Source organism: Melospiza georgiana, unplaced genomic scaffold (assembly GCF_028018845.1).
Source record: "Melospiza georgiana isolate bMelGeo1 unplaced genomic scaffold, bMelGeo1.pri scaffold_29, whole genome shotgun sequence".
Taxonomy (NCBI): domain Eukaryota; kingdom Metazoa; phylum Chordata; class Aves; order Passeriformes; family Passerellidae; genus Melospiza; species Melospiza georgiana.
The window spans coordinates 5645836-5662822 of NW_026652215.1; the positions used below are offsets into that span (position 1 = coordinate 5645836).

Here is a 16987-nt window from a genome sequence, read left to right on the forward strand (position 1 = left end):
ACATTTTCTTTCCCAGACATGTGTTATAAAGACTCCTCCAATGGATAAAATGCAGAGTGGAAGAAGCACAAACCTGCCTGCAGGGCAGAGCAGCAGGAAAAAGCAGAAAGTGCTTGTGCAGCTGGACACTGAGTCAGACAGCTCTGAGCACACTGACCTCCTGGCAAGAGCCAGAGAACAAATCATGTGCTGAGCAGCTCTGAGCAGCTCTCACTGCTGGGGCTGAGAATGGAAATAAAGAGTTTGGGCTTCCACATTCCAGCCAATATTTATGTGTATATTTTTAATTTATTGGTTCTTTCTGGAATTGTCATTGTATGTGTATAATTAACATTCTTTTTATTGAACTGTTATGCCTCATAATTACATCTTTTTTTTCATAGTCTAATATCCTTAGGGGGAAAGAAAAAGTATTTTTAATATAGTGTGACTAAGTAACTTTTTAATTTATTAGAGCATAGTCTCGGAAGAAGAAATGTTTAAAAATTTGTACAAAGATTTTCCACAAGCTTCACAGTTACATTCCACAGCACCAAAAAAGGTATGTTAGCCTTTCCTAAGATTAAACCAAGCAGTTAATCAGATTGTTTACAGAAACTAAAGGATGGCTTTATTTTCCTTCCTAGAGCCCAGCTCCATGCAGTGTGAAATCTCCAGGCTCTGCTCTGAAACTCAGAACCATGAGGAGGATGCGCGAGGCGGGCTGGACTGTGCTCTCCAAAATGGATAGGAAAAGGAAAATTAAAGATGCTGTAAAGATGCTCTTTGCTTAAAATCCAGAAATGCCCAGTGCCCTGGCATTGCTTGCAGGGTTGTTTTTCTCTCAGAGTTGGTGCTTTGTTGCATTTTTCTGTCATACTCAGTGTATTTAATACTGTGTTCATTCCTTTACACATATAAACTTTATAGATCTATAACTGCAACCCCTGCAGAGCATCTTCCACCTTTCCTCCCTTGTGCTTCAAAATGTTGGGACACAAATTAGCCAATTTTAAATTTGGAAATAAATAGAACTACATAGAAAGTTGTTTCAAAGCTGTTTCTGGCTTAGAAATTAGAAATTCTGGTTTCAAAGAACTTCTGTTCTTTTACATTTACTCTGTTTTCCTTAACATATAACTACTTAGTGGAAGAAATGTAGCTGTTAAATGAATGTTCTTTTACCTGAAGTCCTCTTGCTTTTTCCTGCATTTTAATGGCTGTTAGACCTGTCTTTTTAGACTGTTTTGTTTTCAGTATGTTAAAATTTCAGTAGAATTACTTGTATTTAAAAAGATTTCAGCTTCACAAGGAGTAAAATATGCACGTTATAAGATTGTGAAACCAATGTTAAGATGCCATTAAATTGTTTATCTGAAATATAAAGTGTGGGACTATTTGTTGTTGCTTTAAATATTTGAACACGGACATAAATCACCCACCAGCCTTCCTAGGGACCAGCAGAACTGCAAGGATAGATTAGAACATCTATTTCTGTATTAATCCTTGGTTAATCTTTGTCAGGATCTCTGGCTGGTCAGAGTGACCCTGAGAAAAGTTCCAAAGTCTCTTTTCGCAGTCTGGTGCTTGAAGAAGGAGTCAGGGCTCTTCATTTCTCAGTCTCAAGGTTGTTTATTTTATCTTATCTATAAAAAATTTTCTCCTGTCCTGCCAAGGTGAGCTCAGCAAGACAGTTCCAGGCACTCTGCCTCCCCCAGGGCTGTGTTATGTCTTTATACTAAAAACGACACATACAATGTTTACAATTACTTTCCAATATCTATCACCTATGTTAGACAGTGAGCTTCTACTCTAAACCAATCTGTAAGTGCCAACACCACAGCAGAAGATGAAGGCCAAGAAGAAGAAGGAGAAAGCTGGACACATCCAGTTCCCACCATCTTCCCTACTGAACCCCCATACCAAAAACCCTAAAATCTACTTTTCCATCCTGTAATAACTTCACCAATATGCTACCTAAAGTGTTGTGGCTTGCTGATCTTCATACCGGATTGGTAATATGCTCCATGGGTCATAATCAAAACCACAGGGGCATTTTGGGCTCTGTGTCAAGGTCTCTGAGCCCCCTGGCAGGGGTCTGGGCTGCTCAGGACAGCCAGAGGGATGTCCTGGGTCCTGACTAATCTTGGTTCCACAACAATGACAAATCCTGCTTCAGAGCCTAGACATAACAACAAAATTACAAGTGTTATGTTTGCCCAATTATCCCATCATAAAAAGGCCAAAAAATATGAAAAATAGTAACAATTTTAATTAAATAGTTTAAAAAATGTATAAACAAGGGATAATTTGGTTCAAATAATAGCGCATAAGCAAAAACAACCACGGGGTACGGAGGGCAGGGTTCAATGACCCTTGCCACTTCACGTACAAGCTTGCCAAGTGAAAGTCACCCCTTATATGCCATGTGTCAATGCCATCTCCTCTTATTTTCGGTTCATCATATCTCTATCTCCGCCTTCATTACCACCTTTACCACGCATGCGCCACCACTCGGTTTGGTGGTCGCACAAGTCTTTGGGGGTCGTCACTGATGAAGGCCCTGTAGTCTTCTATGTTTTCCTTTAATTCACCTTTGGGTTACACATGCGCACCAAGCCAGTACAATGTAAGCCAAGACTAACGTATCACTGCATCTACATATCAAAGAAATAAGTCCCTTATAATTAGCATTTTCTTGGACCCAACCAGGTTCTTGGTCATTTTTAGCAACTGTATCTTCAGCTTCTTTCCTGTGGTCCTTGAGAACATCTGCTGGGAAAGGGGGGGTGGGTGGAGCCCCTCCTTTCCCTCTCTTCTTCGGCATTACAACTTTTAGCTATTAACTATTTTATTATTCTCAAATATTAATTACTGTATCAATATTGACTACTGTTTCAATTTTTATCAGCACGAATCATACCTATTTATCACACAAGTACATCTTAATCCCCGAGCCCTGAGCCCCCTGCCCATCGCTGGGGACTCTGGGGGTTTCCCCCCGTGCCCCAGTGCAGGATTGATGGGGGTAGCACGGTCGGGATGGACGGAGATGAGAGATCTCTGCAGCCAGGTCGTGGAACTTGGGGTTTATTGCAAAGGGCCTGGCTGCAGGGCCCTACTGGGATTTGGGGTTTATTCCAGAGGGCCTGGCTGCAGGGCCCTGCTGGGATTGGGGTTTATTGCAAAGGCCTGGGTGCAGGGCCCTGCTTGGAGCTGCAGCCACAGCTCGGAGCAGGCCCGAGAGAAGAGAGGGGGAGAGAGGATGAGAAGGTAAGAGAGTAAAAGCGTAAGAGTGTAAAAGGGGTAAGAGCATCAAAGGCAAAAGCTAGGAGACAAGAGGTAAGAGCAAGAGTAAGAGAGGTAAGAGCTAAAACAGCAAAGTTCCCATTACAATATAATAAATCTTCTTCTGTGTTGAATATTCTGATTCTCACTAACCAATCTAGTACAAGATACAAATCCTACAGCATTTTCATACCACCTATAAGAATCATTACATTACCATACTGTGCTACATTTTAAACCCTAAAAACTCCTCTGTGGTCCCCTTCAGTAGGGGCTGCTCTGACCCTGGGACCTGCCTGCAGGCAGAAGGAATTGTTCCATCAAAAGGGGATTACTTTCAGCGGCCTCACCATTATTTTCCCGTTGTTCAGTAACTAAGGGATCTCATAGCTTGCTTTCATTTCAATCTCACTTATAGTTTCCATATTCTCAAAATCTTTTGCCAGACAATCATATTTGTAAGGCTTTCCTGTTTCATCTTCCCCAACACCCCAGAGCTGGCGCCGCTGCGGCTGTGGGGCAGAGGGGGTGCGAAAGGGGGATCCGGCCTTGGAGCGGGAGGAAGGGGAGGGAGAGGAGAAGCGGAGGAGCAGGAACAGGAGCAGCACGGAGGGAGCAGCCCGAGGAGGAGCAGCAGCCGGGGAAGGAGCGTTGGGGGGTTCCACGGCGAGCCCGCAGCTCGGCTGGGCCCGGCAGCGTCGCATTGCCCCGCGTCCCGCAGGTGAGCGCCGAGGGGAAGCGGCAGCTCCGGGAGGGTTTTTGGGGGGAAGAGGGGGATTTGGCTGGGATTTGGACCTTGCCGATTCCGGAGTTATGAAAAGTGCGTATTATATGGCTCTATGCAGATATTTACTGTGGGAATCCATAGAATCAGAGGGGTTTGGGAAAGCTGCAAAAGGTAGGCCTCAGAGACAGCAGAACTGTGGGTAGAGCGCAGCCATGAGATAGGTCATCAGAAAAATTGTTTAAACTGTAGAAAAAGCAAGGGCAAATAGAACAATGGCCTGTGTATTAATGCTTGTCTGAATAGCTCTCTAAGCTGCAGGAAGTTTATCTAGCAAGATATTAGGAAGGTTAAAGCTTAAGAATGGAGCTCTGTGTGTTGTGTTTTAAGGCTTACAAGCAGGTATTGTATTCGAAATAAGCAAGCATTGTTTTAAGCAAAGGTACGTGTGCTTATGGTGTGTGAAAAATTGTAAAAGTTTAGTAGTAATAAAATGGTTCTAAAAATAGTAATACAATTAGAGTAATAATAATTTGGACAATTTGAATTAGGAAAATACGAGACAACAAATACAAAGAGTTACGGACCTCTGGGTACCTTTTTCTGGGCAGCATGAGCCCGAAAAAGGACCCCCGCTAACAAAGATTAACCCTTAAAAACAATAGCCCATTGCATATTCATGCACTTCATACATGATGCATAAATTCCATTCAAACACAGGATTCTGTCTGGTCAGTGTCAGCTTCTTCTTCTGAATCCTAACAGCACCTTCGAGGCAGGAAAAAGTTCGTTTCTTCTGGTAAGAGAGCAATAAATTATTTTTCTCTGAAAGATTCAGGTGTCCTGTGGCTGCTATCTCGCTGGAAGTCCTTTCTTTAAAAAAGTATCCTACGTGGCATCGTTTCTATTTTAACAATTTTTATAACCTAAAACTATATTTAACATGGTACTTAAGAGAATTAATACAGCATTACTTTCTAACACAACACATATAATATTCATTTAATATTTGCGAAAAGCCAATCATAAAATACAGGCATTTTCACATTTACCATATGTATACCATATGTATTTTGGTGTATTGATTAGTAGTGCTGTATTAACAGTTTAATAATAAATGTAGTCTTGTAATTAAAAGGTAACTTTTGTAGTTAAAAGAAGAACTATGTCAGTGAGGTTTTTTTAAAGAAAGGAATGAGGCACTCGCATCAGATAGCAGCCACAGGACACCTGAATCTTTCAGAAAAAAGAATTTTTTGCTCTCTTACCAGAAGAAACTAACTTCTTCCCGCCTCAAAGGGGCTGTTAGGATTAGAAGGAAGAAGTTGATGATGGCCAGCCAGAATCCTGTGTTTGAATGGAATTTATGCATCATGTATGAGGTGTATGAATGTGCAACGGGTTATTGTTTTTAAGGGTTAATCTTTGTTAACTGGTGCCCTTTTTCAGGCTCGTGCTGCCCAGAAAAAGGTACCCGGACATCCATAATTCTTTGTATTTGTTGTCTCGTATTGTCCTAATTCAAATTGTCCAAATTATTATTACTCTAATTGTATTACTGTTTTTAGAAACATTTTATTACTATTAAACTTTTAAAATTTTAAAAACAAGTGATTGGCGTTTTTCACAGGAGTTGAGTCCCAAATATATTTTGGTGTCGCTGAGAGAGGTATTTTTAATTTATTTGATGAAGGGGATACTTTTGGATCTCTCAGGAGTGCAAAGGGGAGCAGGGGAAGCGCTGAGTGCCTAGAGTGGGGGGATGCTGGAGAAAGGGGACCCTGGAACACCTGATGTAAAATTTCAGTAGCGAATATGAATTTTACTTCTATATCTTTTATTTTAAAGCAAGCACGCAGCGCTGGGTGGCTGGGGAGTCACTGCTCCATTCACAACACACACAGTTCAGTAAAGTAAATATACTGTTTTTAAGCCTACAAAGCATTTTCCAATGTGCTTGGTTAGTCCAAATTAGCAAATATCAATAAGCTGGGAGCAGTAATTTCACAATATTTCTAGGTGGTCATTGATTGCTATCCTTCTTGTGATTGTCTGGAGGGAGGCCTTGCACTGGTGTCTGCTACATGATTTGTCAAGTGCATCAAGCTTTTTATTATACATAAGCTTTTAATTGCTTTGTTGCAATATCTCTTAGCTTTACCCCAACTTCCTCTATTTTATTCTAAGCATCAGTCGTCTTGCTGCCTCATCTCTTTTGCTCTACTATACTTCTTTGATTTTGATGCTTTATTTGTCTATTTGGTCAGAAAGTTTCAAAACCTTTCTTTGTGTCTTGTTTTGGACACAGCAGATAGAAGCATTTGCTGATTCCATTCCCAATCGGCACGTGTCACAAACACAATTTCCACAGAATCAGGGGAGGGTGAGCCCTGGGACCCCCAAAACCCCCTCAGCATGCCTGAGCAGGACCCGGGAGAGGGGAAATGCCCAGGATCCACAGGCCCCCCATCAGCTGTGAGAAGAGGGACCCCCCATAAGCCCAAAATAAGGACACTGGAAACGGGGCACTCCTGGGAGAGGTTTTTGGAATTCCTGATTTTTGGAGGTATTTCTGGCCACCAGACACTCAGTGACTTCTAGAGATGGACTTGGCCAGTGGGACCTTCAAAGCCAATGTCCTGGCTTAGGGCAATTTTGGGAGGAAAAACTCTAAAGGTGTTTCCTGTAGAAGAGCAAAGTCAAGTGGCCCCTCCTCCAGCTGGTTCTGGAAAAGCTTTTTTTTTGAGAGAAGTGGAAAAAACTGTTTATTGAACAGGCAAAGCACTCACCAGCCCCAAAAATGAACAGTATTAAACAATAAAATCTCTTGCTGCTCCAAAAGAGATGACAAACTCACAAAGTCCCTCCGTGAGCTGTAGCATGGCTTGCTCAGTCTCTTATCAGTCTCTTATCAGTCTCTCTGGTGCTGGAAATGCCGTGGCCCAGCCCCGGTGGGGCACAGGTGTGAGCACCTGGTGCTCTTCTGGGTGTTCAATCCAGAGCAGGTTTAGACAGGTCCAAAGAAAAGGATAAACCAAAAACCACAGTCCAGGGAGCTTCTCTTCCTCTGCTAGCTCAAACTGACTAACAGCAAAGGAGGGCTCTGTCCCGCTGTCTGTCCATCTGCAGACAAGAGAGGAGCAGGAATGTGGAAGAGTGAGAGAGGTTCTGAAAACAAACTCCGTGCTTCTTCTTCCTCCCTCTCTGCTCTCAGAACCAGTGTTAAAGGTGCAAAGCTTATTTCAGACAAATGGGGATACGAGCATCATAATTTCACCCCTGGGACCCCCAAAAGACCCTCAGCCTGTGTAAGCAGGACCCGGGAGAGGGGGAATGCCCAGGCCCCACAGCCCCCCCAGCAGCTCTGAGAAGAGGGACCCCCATAAGCCCAAAGTGAGGACACTGGAAACAGGGAACTCCTGGGAGAGGTTTTTGGACTCCTTGATTTTTGGAGGTATTTCTGGCCACCAGACGTCCGGTGACTTCTAGAGATGGACTTGGCCAGTGGGACCTCCGAAGGCAATGCACTCACATCTTGTTTTTCCCCCAAATCAGGATTTCCCATTCCCAAACCTCATCTGGATGGAGAAGGCTGTGAGGAAGAGGAAGATGCCCCAGGGCACTCAGGCAGGTGAGGAGGAAGTCAGTGCCCCTTTCCCCTCTGTCCTGCTCCGTCTCCCAGCCCAGCACGGCTCCAGCTGCAGCACAGCCCCACTGCTGATGCTGTCCAGCCAGGGATGCTCTGGGGGATCTCCTTCCCCTTCCCTGTGGCACGGAGGCAAATCCCAGCCTCTCCTTGTCCTTCCTCCCCCAGGGAAGGAGCTGAGGATGGAGACCAGGGAGGACAAATCCTCACAGCAGAACCTGGTGGAAGAGGCCATTTTGAGCGGCTCCAGGGCACAGGAATCCACCGAGGAGGAAAAGCCCTGGAGAGGAGGGGCTGCAAACCCAGCCCAGGGTGCTCCGAGGAGGAGAGACTCAGCCTGTGCCTGGAAGGCAGCCAGAGATCTGGCCAGAGCGCTGAAGTGGTGGTCCATGAGCAGCTTGATGATGGCAAGAAGCCCCACCAGTGCTTGGAATGTGGGAAGAGTTTCGGCAGGAGCCACCACCTGCTCATCCACCAGAGGACCCACACCGGGGAACGGCCCTATGAGTGTGGGGAATGTGGGAAGAGCTTCAAGTTCAGCTTCCACCTCATTGTCCACCAGAGGATCCACACCAATGAACGGCCTTATAAATGTGGAGAATGTGGGAAGGGCTTCAGGAGGAGCTCCAGCCTGAAACTCCACCAGATGATCCACACTGGGATACGACCCTTTGTGTGTGGGGAATGTGGGAAGGGCTTCCGTGACAGCTCCCGCCTGATCATCCACCAGACAATGCACACTGGGGAATGCCCCTACACGTGCTCAGAGTGTGGGAAAAGCTTCATTGAGAACTCCAGCCTGATTCTGCACCAGAGGATCCACACTGGGGAGAGGCCCTACAAGTGCAGGGAGTGTGGGAAAAGCTTCATCGACCCCTCCGGCCTGAGTGTCCACCAGAAGATCCACACTGGGGAGAGGCCCTACAAGTGCGGGGAATGTGAGAAAAGCTTCAGTCAGAGCACTAGGCTGATTCTGCACCAGGAGATCCACACCAGGGAGAGGCCCTACAAGTGTGGGGAATGTGGGAAAAGCTTCAGGCAGAACTCTAGGCTGATTCTGCACCAGACGATCCACACCAGGGAGAGGCCTTACAGGTGTGGGGAATGTGGGAAATGCTTCAGGCAGAACTCTAGGCTGATTGCCAACCAGAGGATCCACACTGGGGAGAGACCCTATGAGTGTTCTGAGTGTGGGGAGAGGTTTCAGAGCCAATACCATCTCCTCAAGCATCAGCAGATTCACACAGAATAGAGGCCCTTCTGCTGCCCTGACTGCAGGAAGGGCTTTAAGAAAAACTCCACCCTCGTCACCCATCGGCGGATCCACACTGGGGAGAGGCCCTGACAGTGTCCCAAGTGTGGGAAGAACTTCTCCCAGAACTCTGCCGTGACCCAACACCAAGGGAGGCAGCAGTAAGGGATACCCTACAAGTGTCCTGTGTGCAGGAAGAGTGTTGCCTTTATTTTTTAAGCTCTTTTGAGCCTTCTGATGTCTACATTCTTGTAGCAAACTTTCTCAAACACTTTCTGTAAGTAACTTCTTGTTTTGCATTCTTTTATAGAAGAAGAAAAATTTGATGGACTGTTAGTTTGTTCAGTGTCATTGGAGAGGTGGCACTTTCACCCTCCAATCCACTGTCACTTTTAGAAAATTACAAATGTTGGAGTCAGGAAATAAACTTCCCTTTTCTTCCCCTTGAGAGCAGCAGTGCGTGCGCTCATGTTGTTTTGTGTCCTACAGTGACAGGAAGAGCTTTGAGCGCTGCTTCAACTCCATCCCCCATTGGGGACCCCCACTGGATGGTCCACAGTGACCCTCGCTGGACAGAGACTTGGTCATCCATGGTCCTGGTGATCCATGTTGGGAAGACACCTGACTGGTGGTCCCCACATCTTCCTGGCTCCCCTTGGGCACTTTGACGCAGCCAGATAAAAATTCATTGGAATGCAAACCAACATCAGAATTTCATAGGGGACAGCACAGTTTTTTACTTTTGACACCAAAAAAGTCTCACCTTTTGCATCCTATCATTCTTCGGGTGGCATCCAGGAACTCCAAATGGTGTTGGAGGTCTTTTCCAACCTGAATCATTCCATGATTCTAATTCTCTCTGGCCCACCGGCATCTTCCACAGCCAAATGGTGATGGAGTGGGGCAAAAAACCAGGATTTTGGAGACAATGGAGTGGACACTCCTCTTAAAAAAGGTCCTTTCTACCCACCCAAGCACATGGATACTTAGCCAGCATGGACACGTAAATGCTTTTATTTTGGCCTTTATTTTCTTTCATTTTTCATTATCCTTCACCCAACATTGGGGTAAATATAAAGACATTTAATTAACACACAGATGGTGACATTGTGGGACATGGGTGGGGACATGGTGGGGATGGGGACAAGGACCTGGGTGGGGATGGGGACAAGGACATGGGTGTGGATGGCGATATTGGGCATGGGGGGTGTCACAGATAGAGATGGTGACATGGGGCTATATGGCCATGGATGAGGACACTGGGGACGTGGCCATGGATGGTGACACAAGAAGACAAGTCCATGGGTTGACATGTCCATGCCATGTGGTGTCCCATGGCCAAGGACAACACATCCCCACCACCACCACGATACTGTCCCTTTCATGCTACCATTTATTCCCTGCTCCTCCCCACTGTCACCCTACTGTGAACCAGCCAGGGACAGGGGTGGCACTTGGGAACACTCCTGTTCCCACTCCAGCACATACCTGGGGCCAGCAGAGAAGGGGATGAAGGACGACGGGGACCGTCCCTTGCTGTTCTCCAGACTGAACCTCAGAGGACTGAACACCTGGGGTGACACCGACACAGTCACACCGAGGGGACACAGCTGTCACCACCATGGTGACAGGGACGCCTCATAGAATAGCCCTACCTCAGGCTTGGGCCAGAGGTCTGGGTTGTGGTGGGTCCCATAGATGCTCATCAGGAAGATGACCCCTGGTGGGATGGGAATGGCCACTTTAGGGACAGCAGATGAGGGTGGGTGGTGACACTGGGGACACCTGGCCATGCCATACCCTTGGGGATGACACGGCCATCACACAGGGGGATGTCCTCGGTGCAGCGCCAGGACACAGCAGTGACAGGAGGGTGCAGCCACAGGCTCTCCTTGATGCACATGGTGGTGAAGGGCAGCTGGGACAGGTCCTCCCTGGGGACAAGTGGGGGTGGCACTATGTCCCCGAGCCACATGACCGGGGTGGCCCTGGGGACATCTCACCATTCAATGTCTGCAGTGTCCCGGCCAGCCAGGAGCTCCTGTACCTGCTGGCGGCATCGCTCCTGGTGCTCAGGGTGGCCAGCCAGGTTGTAGAAGAGCCATGCCAGGCCGTGGTGTCATGGCCTGTGGGGACACTGGGTGAGTGAGGGGACACTGGAGTGGCTCCTCCCCAATGGCACCTGGGAGCTCGTGCTCACCCTCAAACATGAAGGTGTCAGCCTCAGCTGTGATGTCCTTGTCCGACAGGGTGTGGCCATTCTCGTCCTGCAGAGGCAAGATGAGCCATGGGCCACTGGGGCCACCAGTCTGTGGGCCACCTGGGGCCAAATCCCATCCATGGCCACCACCCTATGGCACCACCATCCCACTGGCCACCAGCTCTATGGTCAATGCTGCCCATAGCCACCACTGTTCCCCTGTGGCCACCTGTCTATGCCCAACCCCCCACGGCCACCACCATGGTACTGGCCTCTATGGCCAACCCTTCCATGGCAACTACGATCCCCTTGACCACCTTCCTCTAATGGTCACCATCATCTCCCCATGGCTACCACCACCCTCTTGATCACTTCCATGTGTAATGGCCACCACCCCAGCCCCACCTTGGTGAGCAGCAGGATTTACTTGCTGGGCTGCCTGTACCAGGGACGATGTGGGGACACTGTGGCCACCAGCATGGATGATAGCAGGACCATTGGGGCCACCAGAATGGCCAACAGGGACAGTGATTGGACAGGATGGCCAGTGGGGACCATGGCAGAGCCAGCACAGCCACCAGGATGGCCAGCAGGGACAATGGTAGGGCCACCAGGATGGTGTCATGATCCGCTCGTACAAGTGAGGGTCATGATGGTTTGTTAACTGATCTGAGTGCAAAAGCAACACGGAAAGGGATTTTGATATTAATCAAAACAAATGCACCTCTTGTTGAGTGCCCACAGCAGATGTGATGGAAGGATTAGAAAGGAGAATAAAGGAGAGAGAGAGAGAGAGAGAGAGAGAAAGAGGGGAGGAATAGCTGCCAATGGAGAGATGAAACCCTCACGGTCCAGCCAATAGATCCGTCTTGTCACGTCAGGGAGAATCTCAAAGTCTTGGTTCTGTTATAGTCCTCCACCAAGGGGGGGAACAGGTAAGTCTATTGGAACCACCGAGAGGGAACAGGTAAGTTTACAGACAGTCCATGTTCTCAGCAGTGAGTGAGACCAATTGTTTTCTTGGTCCAGGGAGCACACCTGCAGGCAACACTTGGCAAACATCTGGCTTCAGTTCGGCCAGCCCCCTGTGTTAGAGTTATAGGGGTCTCAGTCTCAGCCCTTGGGAGGGGGCTTCAGTCTCCGTCACAGCGGTCGTGAGGCAGCTGAGGGAAACCTCAGAGTGTCTCTTACAGATGATCAGCGGGGACAGGTGTCAATCACTCCTGGCCGTGGGTCTCATAGCTGAAGATGCACTTCTGGAGCGTGTCCAGGGTGAGGAGGCTCAGGGGCTGCAGCACCTCCAACTCCATCGGCCCCCACCAGCCCCCACCAGCTGCCACTGCTGCTGCCGCCCACTTGGCCTGCGGGGAAGGGCTGGGTTGGGGAGGGAACAGGGAGGGGATCAGGGACAGGGGATAAATTTGGGGGTGGGACAGGGGTGGGAGAGGGGGAGGAGTTGAAGAGAAGGTGTGGAACAGGAATGTGGTGATAAATGAGGGGTGGGGTTGGGGTTTGGGGGCAGCTTTGAGTTTGGGGTATGGGACAGTACAGAATTTGGGTACAGGACGGGGCTCGGGGTGCAGGACAGGACTCAGGATGCAGCAGTGGGTGCAGGACAGAATTTTGGGTGCAGGACTGTCCTATGGTGACGTTATGATGCCTGTATCTCCATCCATGTGTTCTGTTTATGCTGGATATTATGTTCTGTGCCTTCAAGACTGGCTCTGAAGAGCAAAGTTTTGTTTTGGTTTTGTTATCAGCCGCTCCCCCACGGCTGGCGGGACACAGAGACAGGGCAGTACATGGTGCTGCTTTTGCTTTTTGCTTGGCTTTTTGCTTTGCTCTTGCTTTTTTTTCTGCTCATTACTTAGTTTAGCTAAGCACTCCGAATTTTTCCCTGGACTGTTTTTCCTTTCTCTTTTTTGGAACCACTCAAACCTGCTCTGGACTGGGACCTGGGAAACACTGAGAGTTTGCACCTTGTGGCTGCAGCAGCTGCCCCAGCACCGGAGGGACTGATAACAGAGCGACCACTCCCAAGAGAGACTTTCTGAACTTGTCATCTTTTTCAGAGTGGTGAAAGAGTGTTGCCACCTGGTATTGTTCATTTTGTGTGCTGGGGAGTGTTTTGCCTGTTAAATGAACAGGTTCTTTCCACTTCTCTCCGGGGAATCCTTCCTGACCCAGTTGTGGGGAGGGGCAATGTGGGTTTGCTTTCTGGAGGAGCCCCTTTGGAGGTTTTCTCCCAAATTTGCCCTAAACCAGGACAAAATTTGGTGCCCAACGTGTGGGGCTTGAGAGAGAGTGGAAAAAACCCTGGTCTGACTGCATTTTGGTTGCCATTACTATGTGTTGGTATAAAGCAGTTAATGGCCATGTTTTTTGAATTCATAATGTCTCTTGGGGTGGAGGCTTGCATGCATTTCTGGTCCCTAGGTGCAGAGGATCATTAATGGGACATCACACCATGATTAATATGATAAGGGAAACCAATTTATTACAAAAAGCAAGCCATATTTATACTGTTCTCTCTTGTTCACACCTCAAGCTAATACATGATTGGTTAAATACTTTTTACGCACGCATTTTGATATTTCAGTTAATTTTAGTTAGTCTTTCTTCTTCATGCATCTCGCTGTGGTTTTCTTGTCTGGCTTTGCATCCTGAACCATCTGCTGCTGAGCGTGTTCTCCTTCTTTTGTGTCCTTCAAGGGCATGGTGACCTTAGGCAGTTTCTATGAAGGCTGGATTGTGAACATGTTACATATGTCCATTGTCCTCCAAAAAACCCTCAGCACTCCTCCCGGTGCTTTCTGGTCATTGAAGTGCCCTTCAGCTGACTGGTTTCATGCTTTGAGCTTCAGGGAATTGCCCAATCTTTCTGAAGCTGAAATAAATATCATATTAGTCAACATCTTAATTGTGTTTATATCTCACAGAATTGCCTTTTCTTTTGCCTTTGTCTAAAACTGTTGCTGTACGGAAATCTCTGGGGGATGGTGGACATGTCAGATTCTGCTGGGACATCCCAGAGCACTTGGACCTTGGCTCTGCACAGGAGAGCTCTTCATCCCCTTTCTCTCTTTTCCTCCTTCTGGGCATGGAGGGAGCTCCTGACTTCAGTGTGTGACTCGTGTGTGCAAAGAGCAAATCTGGGCAGAATCGGGGCAGGGAGGGTTTGGGGAGACCTTGGGATCTGTGCTGGGCACAGAAGGTGTTTTCCATTGCTCTGAGACTGTCTGCTGTGGAAAGTGGATTTAATATCCAGCAGAGGAATGACTTTTGCATTTGATGGAGCTGTGCCTTCCCTTGGGTTTGTTGGCTGAAAAGATACAGAGGAGCACACACAGAGTTACCAACTCCTAGATTCCAGCAGTGTTCAGATAGAAATTACAACAGGAGGTAGGGTCAAGATGTGTGCTTGCCTTGTGGTCAGCCTTCAATACCCCTTGGTCTTGCTGGGCCCTTCCCCCAGGTGGGCCTTGGGCTCATTTGGTCCCTCAGGAGCTGGGCTGGGGCTGCAGAGGTGGCTGTGGAGCATTGCCTGTGCTGTGCCAGGGACTGGCAGACACTGCTGGGCTGGGATAGAGGCTCTGGGGGGATTGGGGTTCCAGGGCATGGCAGTGCTGGGCTCACAGGGCAGGGCTGGACCTGCCCCTTCCTCCCCCCCACACAAAATGTTTCCAGCCAACAATCTCCTCCAGTCTGTCACAACAGGCAATGCTGGAAGTGAAATCCCAGTTGTGGCCATGGGCACCTGGCTGAGAAGGACAGTTTTGTTCCATAGGAAGGAAAGCACAGAGCCTCAGTGTTTGGAAGGCAGGTGAGAGTCTCACTAGGCCAAGGCCAGCCAGACTTGTCAGGAATGGCAGATTTTTTTTGGGAGCAGTCTTTGGATTTAGGGAATTCTGGAGGTGGAAGACCAATCTCAGCCATGCGTGCCTGGAGAAGTAGGACAGTTCTTTCTCATAGGGAGGAAAGCACGGAGCCTTCCCCAGTGTTTTGGGGACAGATGGGAGGTGACTCTCCTGAAACCATTGCCTGCCACACTTGTCCTGGCAATATTCCTATGGGAAAAATTTGGAGTTGAAATCCCAGTTCTGGCCATGAGTAATTAGAAGAGATTGACAGTTCCTTTCCTAGCAAGGAAAGCACAGAGCCGCAGTGCTCCAGGAGCTGATGAAAGGCAGCCTTTGACATCCCAACATCAGCCAGAGCTGTCCGGTGCCCCTGGGAGGACAAGCCAGCCAGGCCTGTTCCATGTTCCCTCAGTTCCATGAGACCCAATGGTCCCTTGCTTCCATGTGTCCCTGAGGTGTCATAATGCCCCCTTGGTGACACCAGGCCCTGAAGGGTCCCAATGGTCTCCATGGTTCCATCAGGCCCCACAGAACCATAATGGTCTCTGGATTCCATGAAGCCCTGCTGTGTCACCACGGCCCCTCGGTTCCATGGGCTCCAGTGGTGCCACCATGATCCCCTTGGTTCCATGAGGTTCCATAGTGTCACCACGGTGTCCTTGGACCTGCTGAGACTCTCAGTGTATTCCCAGACACCCCCAGCATGGTTACAGACACTCCCAGTATGTCCCAGTTGCCTTCAGCATACTCACAGTCATTCCCAGTCACATCCGCTTGGCCCAGTAAGGTTCCACTTTCCACCAGTATGATCCCAGTCACTCCCAGTGAAGGGAGGGGACCGGGACAGACTGGGACAGGCTGGGATACACCAGGATAAACTGAGATACACCGGGTCACACTGGGATACACCGGGTCATACTGGGATACAGCAGGATACACAAGGATACACTGGGATACACCGCGCCCAGCACTAGGACCCACTGGATGCAGGATCAGAGCACACTGGGACTCAGCAGGGCCAGAACTGGGGCAACAGGGATCATAGTGGGACCCACTGGGATATACTGGGAGTGACTGCAACCATACTGGGGATGACTGGGAACACACTGAGAGCGACTGGAGTAACTGAGGCTACATTGGGGGCAACTGGGATTGACTGGGACTATGCTGGGGAAGACTGGGATCTCAAAGGATTCATACTGGGATCATACTGGGAGTGACTGGGTCTGTGCTAGGGTGTCGTGGTTTTGGTTTGCTAATATAAGATCTCTTTAATTTTGAGATTTTTTTTGGCTAATGCACTAAAGAATGTGGTGGGCTTGGTGTTGGTTAATTACTAATACACTTATTTTTGGTTGTGAGATAGGATTAGGAGAAAGGTAAAGCAGGCTCAAAACTTTAAAAGGGTAGAAAGAAAAATTTTAATAATAGTAAGTAAAAAGAAAAAAAAAAGGTAGTAAGAATCAAAGCAAACTTTTTAGAATACTTCTACCCACAACTTTTTCTTTCTCACTGACAATGTAAAGAAACTAAACTTAAGATTTCTAGTCAGTTTACTACCTCTCAAAGAGTCTTTTTTTAGTTCACTTAGGGAGAGAAGTCCCTCTTGATAAAGTTATGGAGACTTTTCTACAAAAGGAAAAAAACCAGTTTTCTCGTGGTTCTCAATTTTGTCATGAATAACAACTGCCAGGGGAACCTTGCTATCGTAAAATCTTTCTTATTTCTACAAACCTTCCCACAGCTTGGAGATGGGCTATGTTGATTGATGGGGTATTGTTTTAAAGATGAGCTGTTCAAAGGCAAAAGTTCTCATTATCTATCTCTAAAATCATCTTCATCTCTGGGAGCACAGATCTTCATTTTTAGAAGCACAAGACTGTGCTCTTTCTTTGTGCAAACTTCTCATGAGATTACAGCTATTTCAACATCTGCTTACTGTACCATAGAAGCCTTTACCTAATATCAATTCAAACACTTTCATTTCCTTATAGTTTTATGTGTTATAAGGGAAAAGAGTCTTTTCTTTATAGCTTAC

General features: G+C 47.7%; 2 protein-coding genes and 1 long non-coding RNA gene across 3 annotated transcripts in view; 2 read left to right on the forward strand and 1 right to left on the reverse strand.

Annotated features, from left to right (window-relative positions):
• Positions 1–16987, reverse strand: part of LOC131096399 (zinc finger protein 345-like) — a 356657-nt gene that overhangs the window by 204696 nt on the left and 134974 nt on the right. The gene's annotated exons all lie outside the window — the stretch shown is intronic.
• LOC131096510 (uncharacterized) lies at positions 3864–7918 on the forward strand. Its single transcript, XR_009115985.1, has 3 exons — positions 3864–3988; positions 7547–7622; positions 7806–7918. It is a non-coding gene; the product is annotated as an uncharacterized LOC131096510 (long non-coding RNA).
• On the forward strand, positions 7922–8992 carry LOC131096490 (zinc finger protein 3-like). The gene has a single exon (XM_058044831.1). It carries the CDS (start codon positions 8284–8286, stop codon positions 8887–8889), a length of 606 nt encoding a protein of 201 aa, XP_057900814.1. The 5' UTR covers positions 7922–8283; the 3' UTR covers positions 8890–8992.

Coding starts and splice junctions, on each gene's coding strand:
- LOC131096490 (XM_058044831.1), top strand. CDS start 8,284: ATGATCCACACTGGGATACGACCCTTTGTGTGTGGGGAATGTGGGAAG.